Here is a 19,529-nt window from a genome sequence, read left to right on the forward strand (position 1 = left end):
GATATACCACATTTCCTGACAGAATGACCAGGAGGAGATTAATTTCCCACCACTCTAGTCGACTGGAGCTGCTATTATTTTTTCTTGTTGTCTGTTCTTCATTGGGTGTGTCACTGGGCTGCTCCCGTTCATCATCTGTACCCTCACAGGGTTGCACCCTTTTCCTTCCACCCATACTTGAGAAAATTGGGGAAACACCCAACATGCGTATTTCTGCACCTATTGGCAGCATCCAGCCTCATACCATGACATTTCTTCATATTTCACAACATCTCTGCATGCTTTCTCCTACATTTTAAGTATTTGTAGTGATGTTTTGTGTTGTTAGATTCAAGCTTGTGAGAAAATGCTTGAGGATTCTGTAGGGTTGAAACATGATGTATGATACTGTTGTTTCCACAGAATTCCTTCATTTTTTTGGCAAAAAAAAATAAATAAAAAATACACCATTTGTACCTGATATATTATACCCAATAAAAGTATTTTTTTAATAGATCAAAATATGACAACACATGATATATTGGAGTAGTTTTATTTAATTTTCAATTGTGGTACATGTAACAAAATGGAAAATAAAAACATAGGAAGATCCTAAAAGCATGCTCCAAAGTTACTAAAAAATAAGCAATTTGAGAACAAAAATTCTTAAAAAAGTAATTAAACTTGAGACTTGGCCTTTGGTCCAACCATTGCTGGGATATGTGATACTTTACCCAGGGAGCTATGACAATAAAAAAATCTAAAATCAAGTAAAAACTTTTGCTCGGGGGAAAATCCCAGGTGATTGTGCTCTAGAATTAATTTAGAAAAGATTAAAATACTATCTGGCCTGACTCAGTTAAAACAATTAATTATAACAAAAAACAAAACAAAAAAAAACTACAATCATAAACTTGTAAAACATAGACAGAACAAACTTGCACCATTTCCTTCCCAGCTCTGTTTATATTAACTGTTCAGTTATAAACTTTTTATGTCCTTCATCTGCACGTTCAAAATGTAATTAGATATAAAAAAAAAGTAAAGCATGACAGGGCAGCTCTTTCCTTACAACACATTTTTTTGGGATGTTGGGACATTACAGCAACTTCGGGTGGTTTACTCATCAACAAAACCTCAAGAATTTGATTCCTTTTAGTCACCTCATAAAAATGACTTTTATTTTTACAGATGTCATTTCAACACAGGTCCCCTTTGAAAAAGGATCTGATCTCAATAGGAGTTATACTGAGTTATAATTAGAGAAAACAGTTATAATTAGAGAACGATTCAGATCTTGTAGTTCACTTCGACTTTCAAAATAAAAGCCCTCTTGTTAGCCTGCAGATCAGTGCTGGAAGGATTGGCAGATAAAAGGAGAAAAGGATGAATAAAACAAAAACAAATGTAACAACAGAAGTATTTAAGCACCTACAAAATAAAATAAAATATCAATTTCTCCATTTTCTCAGTGAATTAAAACATATTTACAACTAACACTATCATTGAGATCTAATATTTTTAACCAAATCTCTGAAAGATGCAGCTGTAAAATCTTGAAACGGACTAATTTACTTTACAAACATGAATTAGAATTGAAGGTTAACCGATATCATTTGAAGTCATTCGGCTTCCTCAGTCATTCAAACTGTTGTAAGACCAAAATAATTTACATTAGTCTATTATTAACAATTCTATCAATTAACCAATGTTTGTAGTTACAATAACTATCGGGTCGATCTTTCTTATTTCTGTCAATTCTCTTCCTTGAAGTCAGTCATAAATCTTTTGAGTAATGCAGCTGACATAAGAACACACGTTATTTTTGACCATAACAAGATTACCACATGCAATTCTGCATGTTTGTGATCTGAGAATGATTGATAAGGAAAAAGGAAGAGAGAGAAAAAAAAACAAGATTTTCTAGAAGACCATCAGTATGGGGACTTTCAGGAGACTTCAAAGTTGATTGGCTCTTTTAATTTTATTTTTTTTTGCATAATTCAGTTGATGTAGCTCAGAATTCAAAAATTAACTTATCAAAAAACTTCTATTCATTGCTTCTGTGCTGTTTTTCTATATTTTTTGTATGCTCGGGATTCTTTTTCCTGCTTAATTTATTTGTGACCAAAAGAACAAAAATGAAAACATTTGCTTCAAAAGTGAATACAAGAATTGGTGTAAACGACACAGTCTGGTATGGAAAATGGAAACAAAGCTCTTATAGCTCTAAATATTTTCTGTCAAAGTAGTAAAAAAAAGTAACAAATAAATAAAAAACACACCAGTTATGTAAAGACTGATGCTAAACGAAAATACATGTGAATTGCATAAAGGCTTTCAAATTTGTTTCTGGGAAATAAATCGATTTATTAAGACTGCATGTTTTTGCAAAAAATGTGGACAGTGTCAGTGAAAAAAAAGCTAAAAATGTATGATTAAGACAGAATAAATACATCTTTTCTAAAACATCAACACCAAAATCAAGACATTAAATCCATTTCAAGTTTTCCATATTTATTAAAATAGTAGTTGAAAATGTTGTGGTTAAAAATGTAAATCTTTTACAACACATCTCCGTCATAAAATATGTGTTAGATTAATACTGTCAAAATGATATTAAGAGATTGCTGATTTATGTTTATCTCCTTAAAAACCCAGAAGAAAGGAGGCCATTTTGCGACCCTGACAACCATTTCCTTCTAGTAAAATATTCTAACTTTTATGATGTGGATGCTGCACCATATATTAATTAAAGTTTATTGACCCATCTCTTGATTTATTTAAACATCAAACATGTTTTTGCTCTTTCCGTCAAATAAAAATTCAACATTGTATTAAAGAAAAATAACCAAAACACTTTTGTCAGACTTTGCATTATGGTTTGTTAGGTCCCTGTCACTCTGTCTCCCTCTTCTGGTCATTTCTGGTAGTGCTTTCCTATGGCCTCTTTCTGTTTTTTTTTTGTTAAGTCTGCATAGGTGTACTGGGTTAATGGTGAGGACTCCTGACATACCTAGAACCATCTTTACTCACCTGTGCTGTATTTAAGAACTTTTTTTTTTTCTTTTTTCTTGTCCCAGCCTCTACTCAATAGTCTTTCAGCTGATCTTTAGTGCTATTGAGCACAATTCCGGTCTGATTTTATTTAGTCTGATTAGTTTTCCAGCCTGGCCAAACTTTTGGAGAGCACTGAACACCTGCCATGCCAATTTCTGGACTTCACCTCATCAATAAATCGTTTTCTCAAAAAAAAATCTTGTATTTGTTTTATATATAGTCATACTCCAACCTGATTAAAAAAATGTCACATTTTTCAATCATTAAATGTATTTTTATTGATGCAAAAAACATTTTAAATTCTGAAAAAGATTACTAATGAAAATTTAGAAACATCTTTAAAAGAAAAGATTGTGAGTAAATAGGAAAGAATGAGAAAAAAAAAGACGTCTCAAAGAAATACAGCCAGAATGTTTCAGGACTGGGAGCACTGGTCTCTCCTGAGAGTCTCTGAGACTGCAGTCTGGGATCCTCTCTTGGCCTCACAGGTCACCTTCTCCCACTGGTCTGCAGAGAGCCTCAGGGTGCTGCTCCAGCTGTAGAGGCCGTCCTTCTGCAGCACCCCGGGGCTCCTGCTCTCCTCCCAGTTGCTGCTCTTAATGCAGCCGTCCACCTTCCAGGACAGAGTCCAGTCTGAGGGGAAGCCCTTGTTGGCCACACACATGAGTGTGGCATTTCCCTGCTGCTTCTCCTCCTTGGAGGGGAGGAGCACGGTCAGGGATGGACTGGTGTCACCTAGGAGACACAAATCAACTCATCAGAAAGATTCTGTCAGGTGTTTTTCTGCTCCATCAGTCATTGATTCACACATTGTTTCACTTCCTTGAAGAAATCTCTCATGCAGATCAGCAACAAGAGAAACGTCAGACAGTTTAACCTTTAATAGTTGAATCTGAAATTTTTTTTCAAAACCAGCTTGACTATTTTAAAATGATTTAACTTTGTTAGTAAATGTAAAGCTTTTTGTTTAAAATAGTACACAAATGTCACTTTTAATTAGTAGGGAAAAAAACAATTATAACATTACAAAACACCTCAAAAGGAGCCGATTGAATGTGCCGAAATGAAGTACACACAAATAAAAACAATACGCATAATGCAAGTTTTAAATTGTTGTTTGGCATTACAATACAAATGTAAAGAATTTAAAGAAGAAACAGTTATTAGCCAATCATTTAACTTCAATTCATTTCACTGATTTATTATTCATTTTTTGATTACTTAAAACTTCTTTGGGTTTTCCTCAATAATAAAAATTATAACAAATAAAAATTATGCTGGTAATATTTAAAAAGTCATAAACTTACTTCCAAACTCCAGTCTGGTTCCTCCACCAAAAGTCCACCACAGTGATACAAACTGGTTGAAGCATCGTACAAAAACCTCTGACTGTACAGAGACACGCTCTCTGACTCTGAAACAAACAAGCTCAAATGATGACACAATTAATTTATATGTTAATTACTTTTGGTAGATTCATTGTAATCAAACTAAATAAGCAGTGATGCATTAGCAATGTTAGAATTAATATACAGAACCACCACTACTTTCCAAGAATAAATTAATGCATGTTAAATGGTAATGCTCTATGGAAATGCAACCACTGACTCCAACACGAACATGGATCATCTTCATCATTATCACGAATATCAAGAAACTAAAAGTTACATTTTTTTATAAAAAGTGTTATGTAGTATGGCGTCTTTGAGTCCTTTTGTTGTTCGAGTTTTTATATTTAATTAACATGGAGAAACTTTGAGCCTTATGTAAACATGAACATAAATAGCCCAATGAGGCAAATTATTTTGTGACTTTGGGCTATGTAAATAAAATTGAATTGAAATTGAATAAATCTTCCTAATATTATCAGTTTAATTATGTTGGAGCATCAGTCAACATGACAAACAGGTTCTCTGTTTCTGAGCTGCTGGATCATATCTTTGATCATGACAGTGATCCTGAAGACACAGAGAAAAATGAATCTGATAAGGATTTGAGTAAGAGGATCAGGATGACCCTCTAACCCAGTCAGCAAGGCCAAGTGGGCCCCACATGGTTCAAAAGTGGGCAGAGAATGTGGGCCCCAATTGGGTTTGTCCGCAGTTTCCGTGGTGGCCCCAGCTGTGTTTGCCCACATTGGCTTTGCTGTTCATTGAACTGTTTCATTCTCAGTTCAGTTTCTGATGGAGGTTTTTGTACGATGGTTTTTCACTGTGTGAACACAGACTGACTGTTGATGTCATAGCCAGTCTCACAGTAATAAACTCCTGAATCTTCAGGCTGAACTCCACTGATGGTCAGAGTGTAATCTAATCCAGAGCTTGATCCACTGAAACGATCAGAAACTCCAGACTGACGATTGCTTGTAGCATAAATTAAAAACTTGGGAACTTCTCCTTGTTTCTGAAGATACCAGTTGAAGTGGTAGCTAATACTTCTACTAGATTTACATCTGATGGAGACAGTCTGTCCTTGAACTACAGACAGAGCTCCGGGAGTCTGAGTCAGCAGTTCTTCTGATGAAGCTGAAAACAGAACAAAAGAGAAGAATTATTGAGACAAAATCATCTTGAAGAAAAACCTAGAAGAAGAATGTCAGTGCTGCTTGTTTGAAAGTCTCTCCATCATTGTGGAGAACCTGGTTGCTGCTGGAAGCAAAGTTTTCAGAAGAGAGTCTCACCCTGAACCAGGAGCTCCAGGGTGAAGAGCAGCAGAGTCAGTGACATCATCATTGTGCTGCGGGCGAGTCCGAGTCTCTGAAAGGTCTGGACAGCCACTGATCAACACTGAGCTTTAACTGCTGGAAGCAGAGAGGCAGCACACATATGCAAACACACTGAACCAGTCAGGAGCTGCTGTTCTACACATGTCACCATCATTCATACAAACTTATATTATTATAAACACACACAACAATATTTTCTCTCTTTAATAAAGATGTCTATATTGACTCTAAAGCAAAACCAAGTGTATTTAATTTTCCCAGAATGCAACAGACTGGAAGTGAAACATGTATAGATTTTAAATATTACCTGCAGAATCATTTGGGTTAAGTTTTCCTTTTTACCATATAAACCCAAACTATTTTATAATCATCATTTGAACCTTTAAAAAATATTTTTACATTTCATACTTTATTGTGCCAACAAAACTGTGCTTAAAAATGATTTCATAATAATTTGGTCATTGTGTAGCAAAATTGAGTTTTTGAAAAAAGTTGTTAGGATAAATGTGATTCAATGTTTTAAAGTCACTTCTTTGGCTTTATGTGGGACAGAATATGATAAATATAAATTACCACGTACAGTTGGAAGAGGCTTGGTTCAAAATGTCATAAATCTGGTGAATCTTTCTTTCACAGCTCTATAACAGCTCTATAAAACATTTGGTGTCATATAATTCTGCAAAATGCAATTATTAATTTCTCTTCCAATTTTGAAACACTTGGCACTTCCATAAATCAAAAGGGAAGCTGCTCATACAACACTACCAAATCCGAGTTCCTGATTTGTTAAAGTTTAACCTGGTCAAACTTTTAGCTGGTTGTGCAGCTGCACGTGAACATGTGAGTTTTGAATACAGAAGCCCAAAATGCTCATTTACATCCATTTACATTGACTTTTCATTGGAAGTGGTCGCTTGAATGTACATTCGTGAGGGCGGTGCTTCAGACGGAAGCGTGTTTCAAGTCTGAGTCTTCAGTTCAAGGCATTACCCATGTCTGGTTTTAGCTAAATATAAACTAACGACTAATTTATGACCCTTGTTTTTCATTTTAACTTTCTCGTTCTAATTTTTACTAAGATAAAGATCCCTTGGTCTTCAGTGGCAGTATTCTACACACTGTCACATATGTTATCCATTTTAGAGAGCTCTCTATAAAGGCTGGAGGGCAACTCTTAGTGCAAATACGTTTTAAATATGTCGAATTTCAGCAGCTGTACATCACATATGTAGCTAAAATATATATTTTATGGAGTTTGGTAATGACAGACAAGGGCAGGGTTTGGAAATCAGTTGTCAGATGTAAAGTATTCAATTTACGAGTTATAAATTATTTTTTTAAACTTTGAATACAAATTCAGATTTTTTAATTGCAATTAGAAATGATTCAATGTAATAAAATCAGAGTAAACCATTAATTAGGGTAAATAACTTATCACTCCTTAGTGATCTGAATCTGCATCACACATTTTATTTTAAATTAATTTAACCTTTTGAAATGTTTTTCTATCGTGCATGTTTTTGCTCTTTTAATCTAAAAAAATCATTTCAAAGAGAAAAAAAACACTTTCCACATTTTTGTCTTGTGTTTGTCAGATCCCTGTCACTCTGTCTCCCTCTTGTGGCGATTTCTGATAGTGACACTTCAATTGAGGCCCATATGAAAAATCCTCTTTAACATGTTTTTGAACATATTCTGAAAACAGGTGAAAAAGTCAACAGTTTAATCATTTGACAGTCATTTTATTTTTATTGATGCAAAAAATATGTTTTTTAATAGGTCACAGCAGAAATAATGAACAATTCAGCAACAGCTTTAGAAGAAAAGATAAAGAAAAAGATTGGAGAACATCTCAAAGAATAGACTGAAAAGGCATAATATTTCAGGACTGGGAGCACTGGTCTCTCCTGAGAGTCTCTGAGACTGCAGTCTGGGATCCTCTCTTGGCCTCACAGGTCACCTTCTCCCACTGGTCTGCAGAGAGCCTCAGGGTGCTGCTCCAGCTGTAGAGGCCGTCCTTCTGCAGCACCCCGGGGCTCCTGCTCTCCTCCCAGCAGCTGCTGCTCTTAATGCAGCCGTCCACCTTCCAGGACAGAGTCCAGTCTGAGGGGAAGCCCTTGTTGGCCACACACATGAGTGTGGCCTTCCCCTGCTGCAGCTCCTTCGTGGAGGTGAGGAGCACAGTCAGGGATGGACTGGTGTCATCTAGGAGACATTAAATCCTGTCAGGTGTTTTTCTGCTCCATCAGTCATTGATTCACACATTGTTTCACTTCCTTGAAGAAATCTCTCATGCAGATCAGCAACAAAAGAAACTTTTGACATTTTAACCTTAAATATGTGAAACTGATACATACAAGTTATTTTTTTTAAAACCAGCTTTGACTGTTTCAAACTGACTTAACTCTGTTAGTAAATGGAAATGTAAAACTTCTGTTCAAAACTATTACACAAATGTCAGTTTTCAACATTACAATAAAAAAACTATACAATTCCAATACCTCTAAAAGGCAACTGAATCTGCCTAAATAAAATACATTAAAAAGCAATATGCATAATGCAAGTTTTAAAATATTCTTTGGCATTATGTAGTGGGTTAAAAAAAAGAGAGAGAGAGAAAATAAACACCCCCACCTTTTTTTTAATTGTTTCAATAGCATTTGTTTGAGTTGGGTGCATTACATGTAACTGCCCGCGGGTGGTGCTGTTGGCACTGCTGTGCCGTTGTGGACAATCGACGAAAGAGGTACAGGCGCGGCTTCATTATTAAAGGAGCTTCGTCCTGATCACATGTGTTTCGGATTTGTCCACAGATTTGTCCACAGACACAACTGTGCCACCTTTGGCTACACAGACACCCTAGCTGTGTGCCATTTGCTACCACCCAGCTACCCCTAGGGCTGGGGCCGGTAACAATTGGGGGCTCGTCCGGGATCCTTGCTATTGAAGCAACTGCCAGGTGAAGTGTGCGAGTACAGTATTCTGGGTGCCCAGAACTTCAAGGAAGGCTACAGCCACGTATGTCATCCAGAGAGTCTCTATCACCTTTGAAACGTCATGGCCACTACCACACCTCGGCGGGCGCTGATCGTCAAGATCCAGAAACAACTTGCAAGACTGAACATCAGTCAGCTTCAAACTATCTACTGCTCCATCGATGATGACACCACCACAGGTTCGATTGATGAAACCAATGAGATAGACTTGTATGATGCAGTCGTCGACTATCTGAGAAGTGATATGTTACAATCATTGGAGGATGAAGGCCTCTCACACCTGCTTCACCTTGATGACCTGATCACCGATCTGCTCCAACCAACTGATTCCATACCACCAAGAATGGAGGAACAAGTGCACATCCAGATGGAAGACCAACCCACTCATCCTGCTCCAGCACCCCCCTCACCTTCTCATCCACAGCCACCTCCTGGTACCTCTCCCAGAGAAATCGCCACTTCTTCATTACCCCAGCCTCAGGCTGACTCATCCCCTTCATCTCACCCATCCACAATGACTGAGGGTTTTTCCACCAGAGCGAATGAAGAAATCGCTGCACTACCACCAAGTTTCACCTATCCACTTCCAACTGCAAAACCTGTGCACCCTCCTTTGAGTGAGGCTCGATCATCCTTCAGCTCGGGAAAACAGGTACTGAGTCTTAGTGATGTTGCAAGTCTGCTGCCACGCAGAGAGTTCAAGCTCCATGGTGGACAGATTTCAGACATTGGTTCGGAGGTTTCGTTTGGTAATCTGTGTAAACAAATTGATGAAGGTTTACAAGAAGGGTTTACCGAATCAGAAATAATCAGAAGTGTATTAAAAATGATAAAACCTGGTACGTTTAAAGAAATGTTAACTAACAAAACAGAGTTAACTATTGATGAGCTTAAGAAGTTTCTCCGCTCTCACATTTGTGACAAAAACAGTACTGAGCTTTTTCAGGAGCTAAGTAATGCTAAACAGTTAGTTAATGAGACTCCGCAGCAGTTTTTGTACAGAATGATGGGTTTAAAGCAGCGTGTTCTTTTTGAATCTCAACAAGGTTGTACTGGGTTCAGCTATGATGCAAAGCTTGTACAAGGTACTTTTCTCCACACACTCTATCAGGGTATGAATGAGAAAAATGACCATGTAAGACGTGACTTAAAGCCCATTCTTCATGACATGAAAGTAAGTGATGATTTCTTATTAGAACAAATTACTAAATCTACACGTGAAGAAACAGAAAGACAAAAAAGACTAGGTACAACTGTTAAAGCCAAGACAGTGACTGTTGCAACGCTTGACAGTGGTGAAGCAAGGAAAGATAGAAAAGTTGACAAGGAGCGACAAATTGAACAAGATACTATTAGAGAACTGACAGCCCAAGTGTCCTCTCTGACTAAACATTTAGCCCAACTGACAAAACCATCCGACCAGACTGTACCTGTTGACTCAGCTCCTATGATGCGCAACCCACAGACGTCAATGGAAACACGGGGCAGATGTAAATCTTGTGCACAACAAAACAAAGTCACTTGCCAACATTGCTTTGTGTGTGGCCAAGCAGGACACAGAGCCATTGGCTGCCTACAAAAGAAGAGGTCGGGAAACGGGTCGTGGTTGCTGGAGAAGGGCAACCAGTAACCAACACAACCAGAGTGCCCACAGCAACTAGCAGCCTTCTCAAACCTGCTCAACCACGTTCCACGTGTCCACCACCGCCAAGACAGAGACTTGCACAGCTTATTGGTAAAAGATGCATGATTTCTTGTGCTCTCAATGGAGCTCCAATCCAAATGCTACTCGATTCAGGTGCACAAGTGACCATGGTAGAAAAAAACTGGATGAAAAGAACATTACCTAATGTTCCTGTTCAACCACTTGAATCCCTCCTGTCCAACCCGCCTCTTGCAATATCTGCTGCAAATGGCACTGATGTTCCCTTTGAAGGTTGGGCAGATGTGGAACTCCAGGTTAGAAATGAAAATTATGGCCAAGTCACTATCCAAGTGCCTGTATTAGTCACCCAGAACTGTCTTAACCACCCGATTCTTGGCAGTAATGTTATTAGCGAAATGATTAAAGCTAGTAAAGAAACAGACGCAGACATCATGGGTCTACTTAAAGAAGCTTTAAGTGTAAATGACAGCACGGTTGAAGCATTAGTGTCAGTACTTGAAATTTTGTCTCCAGCTGAAATCGCTGTCGAGTGTAATGTAAAAACTGGAAAAAAGGGAAAACTTTTACTGGCTAGTCAAATAAGTGAGGTTAAATGCAGAGTAAGAGAATGGCCAACAGGTGGTGCAATACTTTTTCAGCCTGATGTGGAAAATAACTTCCCTGATGGTTTGGAGTTGTTTCCTGCATTGATAGAAGTCCCTAGTGGGTTAACAAAGATTGTTAAAATCCCTATACAGAACACGACCAGACGCAACATTTACCTTCCAAAGAGAACCATGTTGGGAACTCTAGAAGAAGTCACCGACGCAAGACCAGTTATTCCAGCTTCAGACATAACAGTTTCTGAACACCAAACCTTTGTAAACACCTGTTCTGCCAATCCCTGTTCAAATCAGAAAAACAGTGACAACTCCCAAACCACAGATGCAAAAAGTCAACAATGGCATCCACCAGTAGATTTGTCACACTTGAACGAGGATGAACAAAGGATTGTGAAAGAAATGTTATTTGAAGAGTCAGATATTTTTGCAAAAAATGATTCGGACATTGGCTGTATACCAAGTTTACAACTAAAATTAAACCTCACAGACAATGTCCCTGTGCAAACATCGTATAACGCAGTTCCCAAGCCTTTGTATAAAGAAGTCAAAGAATATGTCCAAAAACTGCTTGACCATGGATGGATAAGGAAGTCTACATCGTCCTATTCTTCTCCAGTGGTCTGCGTGCGAAAAAAAGACATGTCTTTACGCTTGTGTGTAGATTTCCGAGGTCTAAATCGAAAAACTATCCCTGACCGCCATCCACTCCCACGCATTCAGGACCTGCTGGATAACCTGGGGGGATACTCATGGTTTACAATACTGGATCAAGGCAGTGCTTACCACCAGGGGTTTGTGGACGAAAATTCACGACACTTGACAGCTTTCAGCACGCCATGGGGATTGTATGAGTGGACCCGCCTTCCATTTGGTCTCACAAATGCCCCAGCGGCCTTTCAAAGATGCATGGAGGGGGTACTGGAGGGGTTAAGGGATGAGTGTTGTTCCCCTTACTTGGATGATGTGCTTTGCTATTCTAAGACTTTCCACGACCATGTTAATGACCTAAGACGCGTCTTACACCAACTCAAAGAACATGGTGTTAAATTACGCCCTAATAAATGCGAGTTCTTTAAACGCCAAATCAGATATGTTGGTCGTCTTGTCACTAACGAAGGAGTCCAAATGGACCCCAAAGACCTTGAAGCTGTTAATCAGCTTAGAGACAGGAAGCCAAAGAATGTAGGAGAAGTAAGAGCTCTTCTTGGCTTCCTAGGCTACTACAGAACATTTATACAGGACTTTTCTAGGATAGCAAAGCCGCTGTTTAAACTTGTCGAATGTCCTGGTGATGTAAACCATCGGCTTCTGAAGGACCAACCTAAAAAGTCTAAACAGAAAAGTAACAGCAGTGGTCAGCTCCACTCCAAGACTCCTGTTAACTGGACTCAAGAACACAGTGCAGTTGTGTCACGTTTTGTTGATATGTTGACGAGTCCACCTATTTTAGCATACCCAGACTTTAACTTACCATTTGTACTTCACACAGACGCTTCAAATGAAGGACTCGGGGCTGTACTTTATCAGGAGCAGGAGAACAAATTGCGTGTCATTGCATATGGGTCCAGGACCCTCACGCCTGCTGAAAAAAACTATCACTATCATTCGGGTAAGCTCGAGTTTCTTGCACTAAAGTGGGCGATCTGTGACAAATTCAGAGATTACTTGTATTACGCACCCACTTTCACCGTATTCACAGACAACAACCCCCTCACATACGTTTTGAGCACCGCCAAGTTAAATGCAGTTGGGCATCGCTGGGTGGGTGAATTAGCTGACTTTAATTTTACCATCAAGTATCGCCCTGGCAAATCAAACGCAGACGCTGACACACTGTCAAGATATCCGGTCAAACTACAAGATCACCTCTCAGAATTCACAGAGACAATGTTACCAGAAGTTGTTTCTGCCATTTGGCAAGGAGACAAAGCAATGGAAAACAGTGATGCATCTTGGGTTGCCGCATTGCAGTTGCACACAAGTAGGGATGATACACTCACAGAGGGAACCCCTGTGTTTTCACCTGAAGATATCAAAACAGCCCAGGAAAGGGACGCTGCAATCTGGGAAGTGATGCAGTTGAAGCAGAGGGGATGGAATCCCAATGAGAAGGACAAGAAACAAATGACACGAGACACACGGAAGCTAGTACATGAATGGAATAAACTGATGATCGACAATGGAGTGTTGTTTAGGTGCACCGGGCAGCGAAAACAGTTAGTTCTCCCAAACGAACTAAAAGAGACTGTGTTAAAACAATTACACGACAACATGGGACACATAGGTGCTGACAAAGTCATTCACTTAGCAAGAGAACGGTTCTATTGGCCGTTTATGCAGCGTGAAATTGAAGACTATGTCATACGCCAGTGCACATGTATTAAACAAAAGCGACCATGTGTCCCAGAAAAGGCACCCATGGGTTCAATCACCACAAGTCACCCATTTGAACTTGTATCAGTCGACTATCTACATCTCGAACCAAGTAAAGGCGGCTATGAGTATATTTTAGTCCTCGTAGACCACTTTACACGTTTTGCTCAGGCCTATCCAACCAAGAATAAGTCTGGCAAAACAACCGCCGAAAAGATCTTCTTTGACTTTATTCCAAGGTTTGGATATCCTGAAAAACTTCACCACGATCAGGGCCGGGAGTTCGAGAACAGCCTATTCCAAAGACTTCAACAACTTGCTGGAATAGCTCACTCTCGAACAACCCCCTATCACCCTCAGGGAAATCCTGTTGAACGGCTAAACAGAACACTTCTGCAGATGTTACGCACATTGCAAGAAGAAAAGAAGTCACAGTGGAAGGACCACTTACAACACATTGTTCACGCGTACAATTGTACCAGACATGAAGCGACAGGTTACTCACCACACTTCCTTCTTTATGGCAGAGCACCAAGGTTGCCAATAGATTTACTTTTCAACATGAGACCTGATGGTGAGTGTAAAACAAGGCAAGAGTACGCTGAAAAATGGGCCACTTGTATGCAGGAGGCATATAAAATTGCTGCAGAGAACAGCCAGAAAAACTCAGCAAAGGGGAAAAAGTACTACGATCAACATTTAAGAGGACTTCCTTTACAACCAGGAGATCGAGTACTGATTAGGAATCTCTCAGAACGTGGTGGTCCTGGTAAACTGAGAGCATATTGGGAAAACTGTATCCATCGTGTCGTTGAAAAGATAGGAGATGGACCTGTGTATCGAGTACAAGCTGAGACAGGAGACCGTAATCTTCGAGTTTTACACAGGAATCTTCTTCTACCAGTAAATGACCTGCCGCTGGAACACAAACAAAGTCACAAAGAAAACCGGACTGGACAAAAACAGAGAAAAGGTCAAAGAGAACACCAGGCATCTGCTGTGCCAGAGTATGAACAATCTGATGATGAGGAAGAAAACACATATCACTGGCAACATGTACCCGCGTATCAGCAGAGAACCACAACGCAGCCTCAATCTCAGACACTCAGAGTTGCAGCCCCTGAATTTCGGCCTGTCAGACAGAGTACTCAAAAGGCTAAAGTACAGGAGAAGAGGATTCCTCCAGTAGCAGAAGTAAGTTGTCCAGAAGTGGACATCCCAGCTGTGGTATCTGAACCAACACCAAGGTCAATGCCTGTTTTTATGGTTCCAGCTGAGGAGATACCGGATGAGGACACAAGTCCCAGAGACATTGACAGTGAAGTTGTCCTTGAAGAGAATGTCGTGATGAACACAGATGAACAGTTGTGTGATGACGTGTCTGACACAATCGAAGAAGAAGATGTCCCAACAGTGAGGAGATCAACTAGAGCTGTTAAGCCAAAAGAAGTGTTCACTTACAATCAGTTTGGGCAACCTTCTTATCAACCATGGAAGTCTGCAGTAAACATGATGCTTGCTTATGTCCCTTGTCCCATCCCCTGTTACCCAGCACAACTTGACATGTGCTATTTTCCCACAGCTTTATGGACATGTTAAAAGATATAGTTTAGGTGAACTTAGGACTGTCTGGTGATAGTAAGATCTGACACTATGAAACTTGACGTGACTTGACTTGAGAAATATTTAGTACAAGATGCCAGAGTCATCTCTTAAAGCAGGGGAGAGTGTAGTGGGTTAAAAAAAAGAGAGAGAGAGAAAATAAACACCCCCACCTTTTTTTTAATTGTTTCAATAGCATTTGTTTGAGTTGGGTGCATTACATGTAACTGCCCGCGGGTGGTGCTGTTGGCACTGCTGTGCCGTTGTGGACAATCGACGAAAGAGGTACAGGCGCGGCTTCATTATTAAAGGAGCTTCGTCCTGATCACATGTGTTTCGGATTTGTCCACAGATTTGTCCACAGACACAACTGTGCCACCTTTGGCTACACAGACACCCTAGCTGTGTGCCATTTGCTACCACCCAGCTACCCCTAGGGCTGGGGCCGGTAACAATTGCAATACAAATTTATACAGAATTTAAAAAACAGTTATTAAGCCAGCATTTTACTTTTATTCAAACATATTTTTTATTCATTTTTTTATTAGTTAAGACTTCTTTGGGTTTTCCTCAATAGTAAAAAAAAATTAATAATAATAAATACAATTCTGCTGGTAATATTTAAAAATATAAAAACTTACTTCCAAACCCCAGTCTGGTTCCTCCACCAAACGTGTACCACAGTGATACAAACTGGTTGAAGCGTCGTACAAAAACCTCTGACTGTACAGAGACACGCTCTCTGACTCTGAAACAAACAAACTCAAATGATGACACAAAATCTGAAAACAACACAACTTCTTATGTTGTGTACATTTTAGTCAGAAAATGAGTCATAAATATACTACTGATAATAAATCTTTAACTCCTTCAGAAAGAAATGGTAATGTGATTTACAAAAGGCAAGCTTCACGCCATGATGACATGGTAAAAGCAAGTAGCGCTTGAATTGCTGGATTCTGTGAGTTACACAAGACAAGTAGTTCAAAGTCCCACTCTGATCACCTTTGGATGTATTTTTCAAGCATTCCCAGTAGTTTTTAAATTTTGATTCAGCAAATTTTTAACCAAAATCAATAAACTTTTGTTGTTTTCCTCTGAGTTATGGCCGCTGCTGTTGGTGCAGAGTAACCCATGTGACCCCAAAATGGATTCAGCAGTTTCTGAAGATGGATGGAGGAATAACAGAACAGTGTCTCACAAAGTATAAACAAAACCTGACTTTTAGAAGTTCCTTTATTGTAGATTAAAACATTATGTGAACGTTACAGACATTATTGGTCAAAAAAAATCTGTCAGATCAGAACTGAGTTCTAAACTGTTGGAAATAAAAAGGCAGTAAATTTGTAAAGAAATCCAAAGGGCTGTAATAAACGAAACTTTTTTAAAAGTATCTGCAGTTCTTTTGGTTTTAAGATGTTCATAATATTCAAAAATGTTTTTTTAAGGGGGGACTCGTCTGATGTAAAGACTTGGATGAGGATTTAGTGACAACAAAAAATGTTGTTAATTAAAAAATTTAATTTTGTGAGTTAATTCTATATTTATTTTTCAATTTCTGAAAACCAAATTATTTGTATTTACCAGGAATATGTTTATAAAATATGTGCTTGTGTGCTTTCAGTGAAGTGTATCATCAGTTTCTGTTCCGTCTGAGTAAGAAAGGTTTTTGTACGACGGTTTTTCACTGTGTGAACAAATTGCCCCAATGAAAACTCTGACAGTAATAAACTGCAGCATCTTCGGCCTGAACATCACTGATGGTCAGAGTGAAATCTTTTTCATTGGCTGTTCCACTGCCTGTAAAACGAGTTGGAGTTCCTGATTGTCTTTTGCTGATAGCATAAATGAGCAGTTTAGGAGTTTCTCCATCTTTCTGTTGGTACCAGGCTAAATAGTTGCTAACAATATTCTGACTGGTTCTACACGAGATGGAGACAGATCCTTCCACATTGGAGCTCACTGCTCCAGGCTGAGTCACTGTGACCTGTCCTCTGGACTCTGAGGATACAGAGACAGAAACAGAAAGCAGCTTCATGCTTTTGTGGCCTTCATTTCAGAGGGACGGATGTTCATAGAGGAGAGGAGTTGGATTCTCTGGACTTTACCTGTGAAGCAGCAGCAGAGGAGAGTCCAGATGAGGACGCAGATCACACTCATGTTTGATGATGATGATGAGGAGGAGGAGGAGGAGGATTTGTGTGTCTTCTGCTGTGATGAAGGACAGCTGTCAGTCATCCAGTCTTCAACTCTCAGGACTATAAAGTCTCCCAGAGCACTGGAGCATGGAGCTGCTGATGCAAAGTGTCTCTATGGAAATGCAACCACTCACTCCAACAGGAACATGGATCATCTTCATCACTGAATCCTTTTTTTCTCTTTATTGCTGCATTTGAGACGTTTTCTGACAATTTAGAGGAAAAAAATAATGTTATTTGTTGTTAGTTCAGTGTATGTTGATAAAATAAATGTAGAATTAGAATGACAAAAAGTGTAAAATGTAAAAAGAATATTTCTTGTCTTCATTTTCTGACAGAAAAGTGGTGAAATGAACAATTTTAGTTCATTTACCTGAATTTTAAACTGACAGCTTAAAGCTAAGGAATGACTCTGTTGAACCTGAACTTCTATTTTCTAATCATACAGTAAAGCAATTAAAAGATTTAAACTTTTATCATTCGTTGTGAGTTTAATGAAGACAATTTTCCATGATTTCATTAGTTAGACTGCCAGACAGTTTCTAGTATTTGGCTAACAAAATAAAATTGAATCGTGAATAAAGCATTGTGATAAGTTGACTTTAATAACCTGGCGGCCTCATGACTCCGCCTATAAATGTCATAAAATATGTTTTGTCTTTTCGTTAAGTTTTGATGAACATATGAATTGTCTTTGGTCGTGTTTGTCTGTGAATCTTCTGCTTCAGTTCAGCTGTGGATCAGTTCCTCTTCAGCTGTGAGGTTTTTGTACGACGTTGTTTCACTGTGTGAACGGGAAGCTGTTATGCTGCTGACAGTAATAAACTCCTGAATCTTCAGGCTGAACTCTGCTGATGGTCAGAGTGAAGTCAGTCTGAACTGCAGTTGCACTGAAACGATCTGGAACTCCAGACTGACGAGATGTAGTATCAGCTATCAGCAGTTTAGGAGCTTCTCCCGGTTTCTGAAGATACCAGTCTATGTCATCACCAATGAGACTACTGGATTTACATCTGATGGAGACAGTCTGTCCTTGAACTACAGACTGAGCTTCAGGAGTCTGAGTCAGGATGATTTCTTCTGATGAAGCTGAAAAAAGAGAAGAATTATTAAGACAAAAGAAGCTCAAAGATAAACCTAGAAGAAGAATGTCAGTGCTGCTTGTTTGAGAGTCTCTCCATCATTGTGGAGAACCTGGTTGCTGCTGGAAGCAAAGTTTTCAGAAGAGAGTCTCACCCTGAACGAGGAGCTCCAGGGTGAAGAGCAGCAGAGTCAGTGACATCATCATTGTGCTGCGGGCGAGTCCGAGTCTCTGAAAGGTCTGGACAGCCACTGATCAACACTGAGCTTTAACTGCTGGAAGCAGAGAGGCAGCACACATATGCAAACACACTGAACCAGTCAGGAGCTGATGACTCCATTAATCAAGATACAGAGGAAACATTGCAATGAAACATTCCCTTAAAAAACACCTTTTCAATGAAAATCTAAAGATCTAAATATGAATAAAAGAAAGAACAATAGCTCTAAAGCTGCTTCCTGTAGATCAGAGTTTTCTGTATTTAATCCTGAAATCTTCAGTATTATACTTTTATGAGTTTTAAAAACAAACTCAATCATGCAATTTTGCACAATTCATAAAAATGACATATTTATGTAGATTTGTTTGAAGAAGCTTTCTATCGTTCTTTGAATTTAGTGGTTTTGTGTTAATGTGAAATTAATTACAACTTTGTGTTTTATTAAAATAGTTTAAAATGTTTTTGCAGTTTAATTACATTCCAATAACCGAATAAAATTTAAATTTTAGCAACAATATGCATTATATATAGATTTACTGTCATTATTTGACTTTGTTTGTTTCAGAGTCAAAGAGCGTGCCTCTGTACAGTTGAGGTTTTTGTAAAACAGAGTCCATTTGTTTCACCATGGAAGACTTTCAGGAAACAAACAAACAAAAAAACAACAGACTGGAGGTTAAAACTATTTTAAATATCACCTGCAGAATAATTTGGGTTAAGCTTTGATTTTTACCAAATGAACCTAAACTCTTTTATAGTTACTGTTTAAACCTAAAAATATATTTTCACGTCATTATTTATTGTGCCAACAACAAAGTGCTTTAAATAAAAAAAATAACTTCATATTAACATGGTCAATGTGTACAAGATTCTGTTTTTACCCTCTTAAAACTCTCTTTCCAAACTGATTCTTGGACATTTGGTATTTGAAAATGTTTGTCTTGTCAATGATTTTCCATGTGACATGAGTGTTTCATTTTTTTCATATTTTGTTCATTTCTTTAATGTCTGATGAATCTTTTTAAAG

The 19,529-nt window shown here is 38.6% G+C and overlaps 1 protein-coding gene and 1 gene segment (V, D, J or C); both read right to left on the bottom strand.

Annotated features, from left to right (window-relative positions):
• Positions 1 to 2,723: 2,723 nt before the first annotated feature.
• On the bottom strand, positions 2,724 to 5,765 carry LOC112140409. The gene is made up of 4 exons (XM_036211297.1): positions 5,720 to 5,765; positions 5,271 to 5,564; positions 4,347 to 4,496; positions 2,724 to 3,774 (listed from the first exon to the last, which is right to left on the bottom strand). Exons 1-4 carry the CDS (start codon positions 5,763 to 5,765, stop codon positions 3,455 to 3,457), a joined length of 810 nt encoding a protein of 269 aa, XP_036067190.1. The 3' UTR covers positions 2,724 to 3,454.
• A 1,843-nt stretch (positions 5,766 to 7,608) lies between these two features.
• LOC112140410 lies at positions 7,609 to 18,605 on the bottom strand. The segment is given in 4 exon segments: positions 7,609 to 7,969; positions 15,645 to 15,682; positions 17,996 to 18,290; positions 18,438 to 18,605. Coding segments are annotated over 4 exon segments (708 nt in total).
• Between the last annotated feature and the right edge of the window lie 924 nt (positions 18,606 to 19,529).

Source organism: Oryzias melastigma, unplaced genomic scaffold (assembly GCF_002922805.2).
Source record: "Oryzias melastigma strain HK-1 unplaced genomic scaffold, ASM292280v2 sc02346, whole genome shotgun sequence".
NCBI classification, from domain to species: Eukaryota; Metazoa; Chordata; class Actinopteri; order Beloniformes; family Adrianichthyidae; genus Oryzias; species Oryzias melastigma.

Coding starts and splice junctions, on each gene's coding strand:
- LOC112140409 (XM_036211297.1), bottom strand. CDS start 5,765: ATGTCACTGACTCTGCTGCTCTTCACCCTGGAGCTCCTGGTTCAGG. Junction 5,565..5,719: donor CCTGGAGCTCCTGGTTCAGG/GTGAGACTCTCT, acceptor TTCTGTTTTCAG/CTTCATCAGAAGAACTGCTG. Junction 3,775..4,346: donor AACCAGACTGGAGTTTGGAA/GTAAGTTTATGA, acceptor TGTGTCTCCTAG/GTGACACCAGTCCATCCCTG.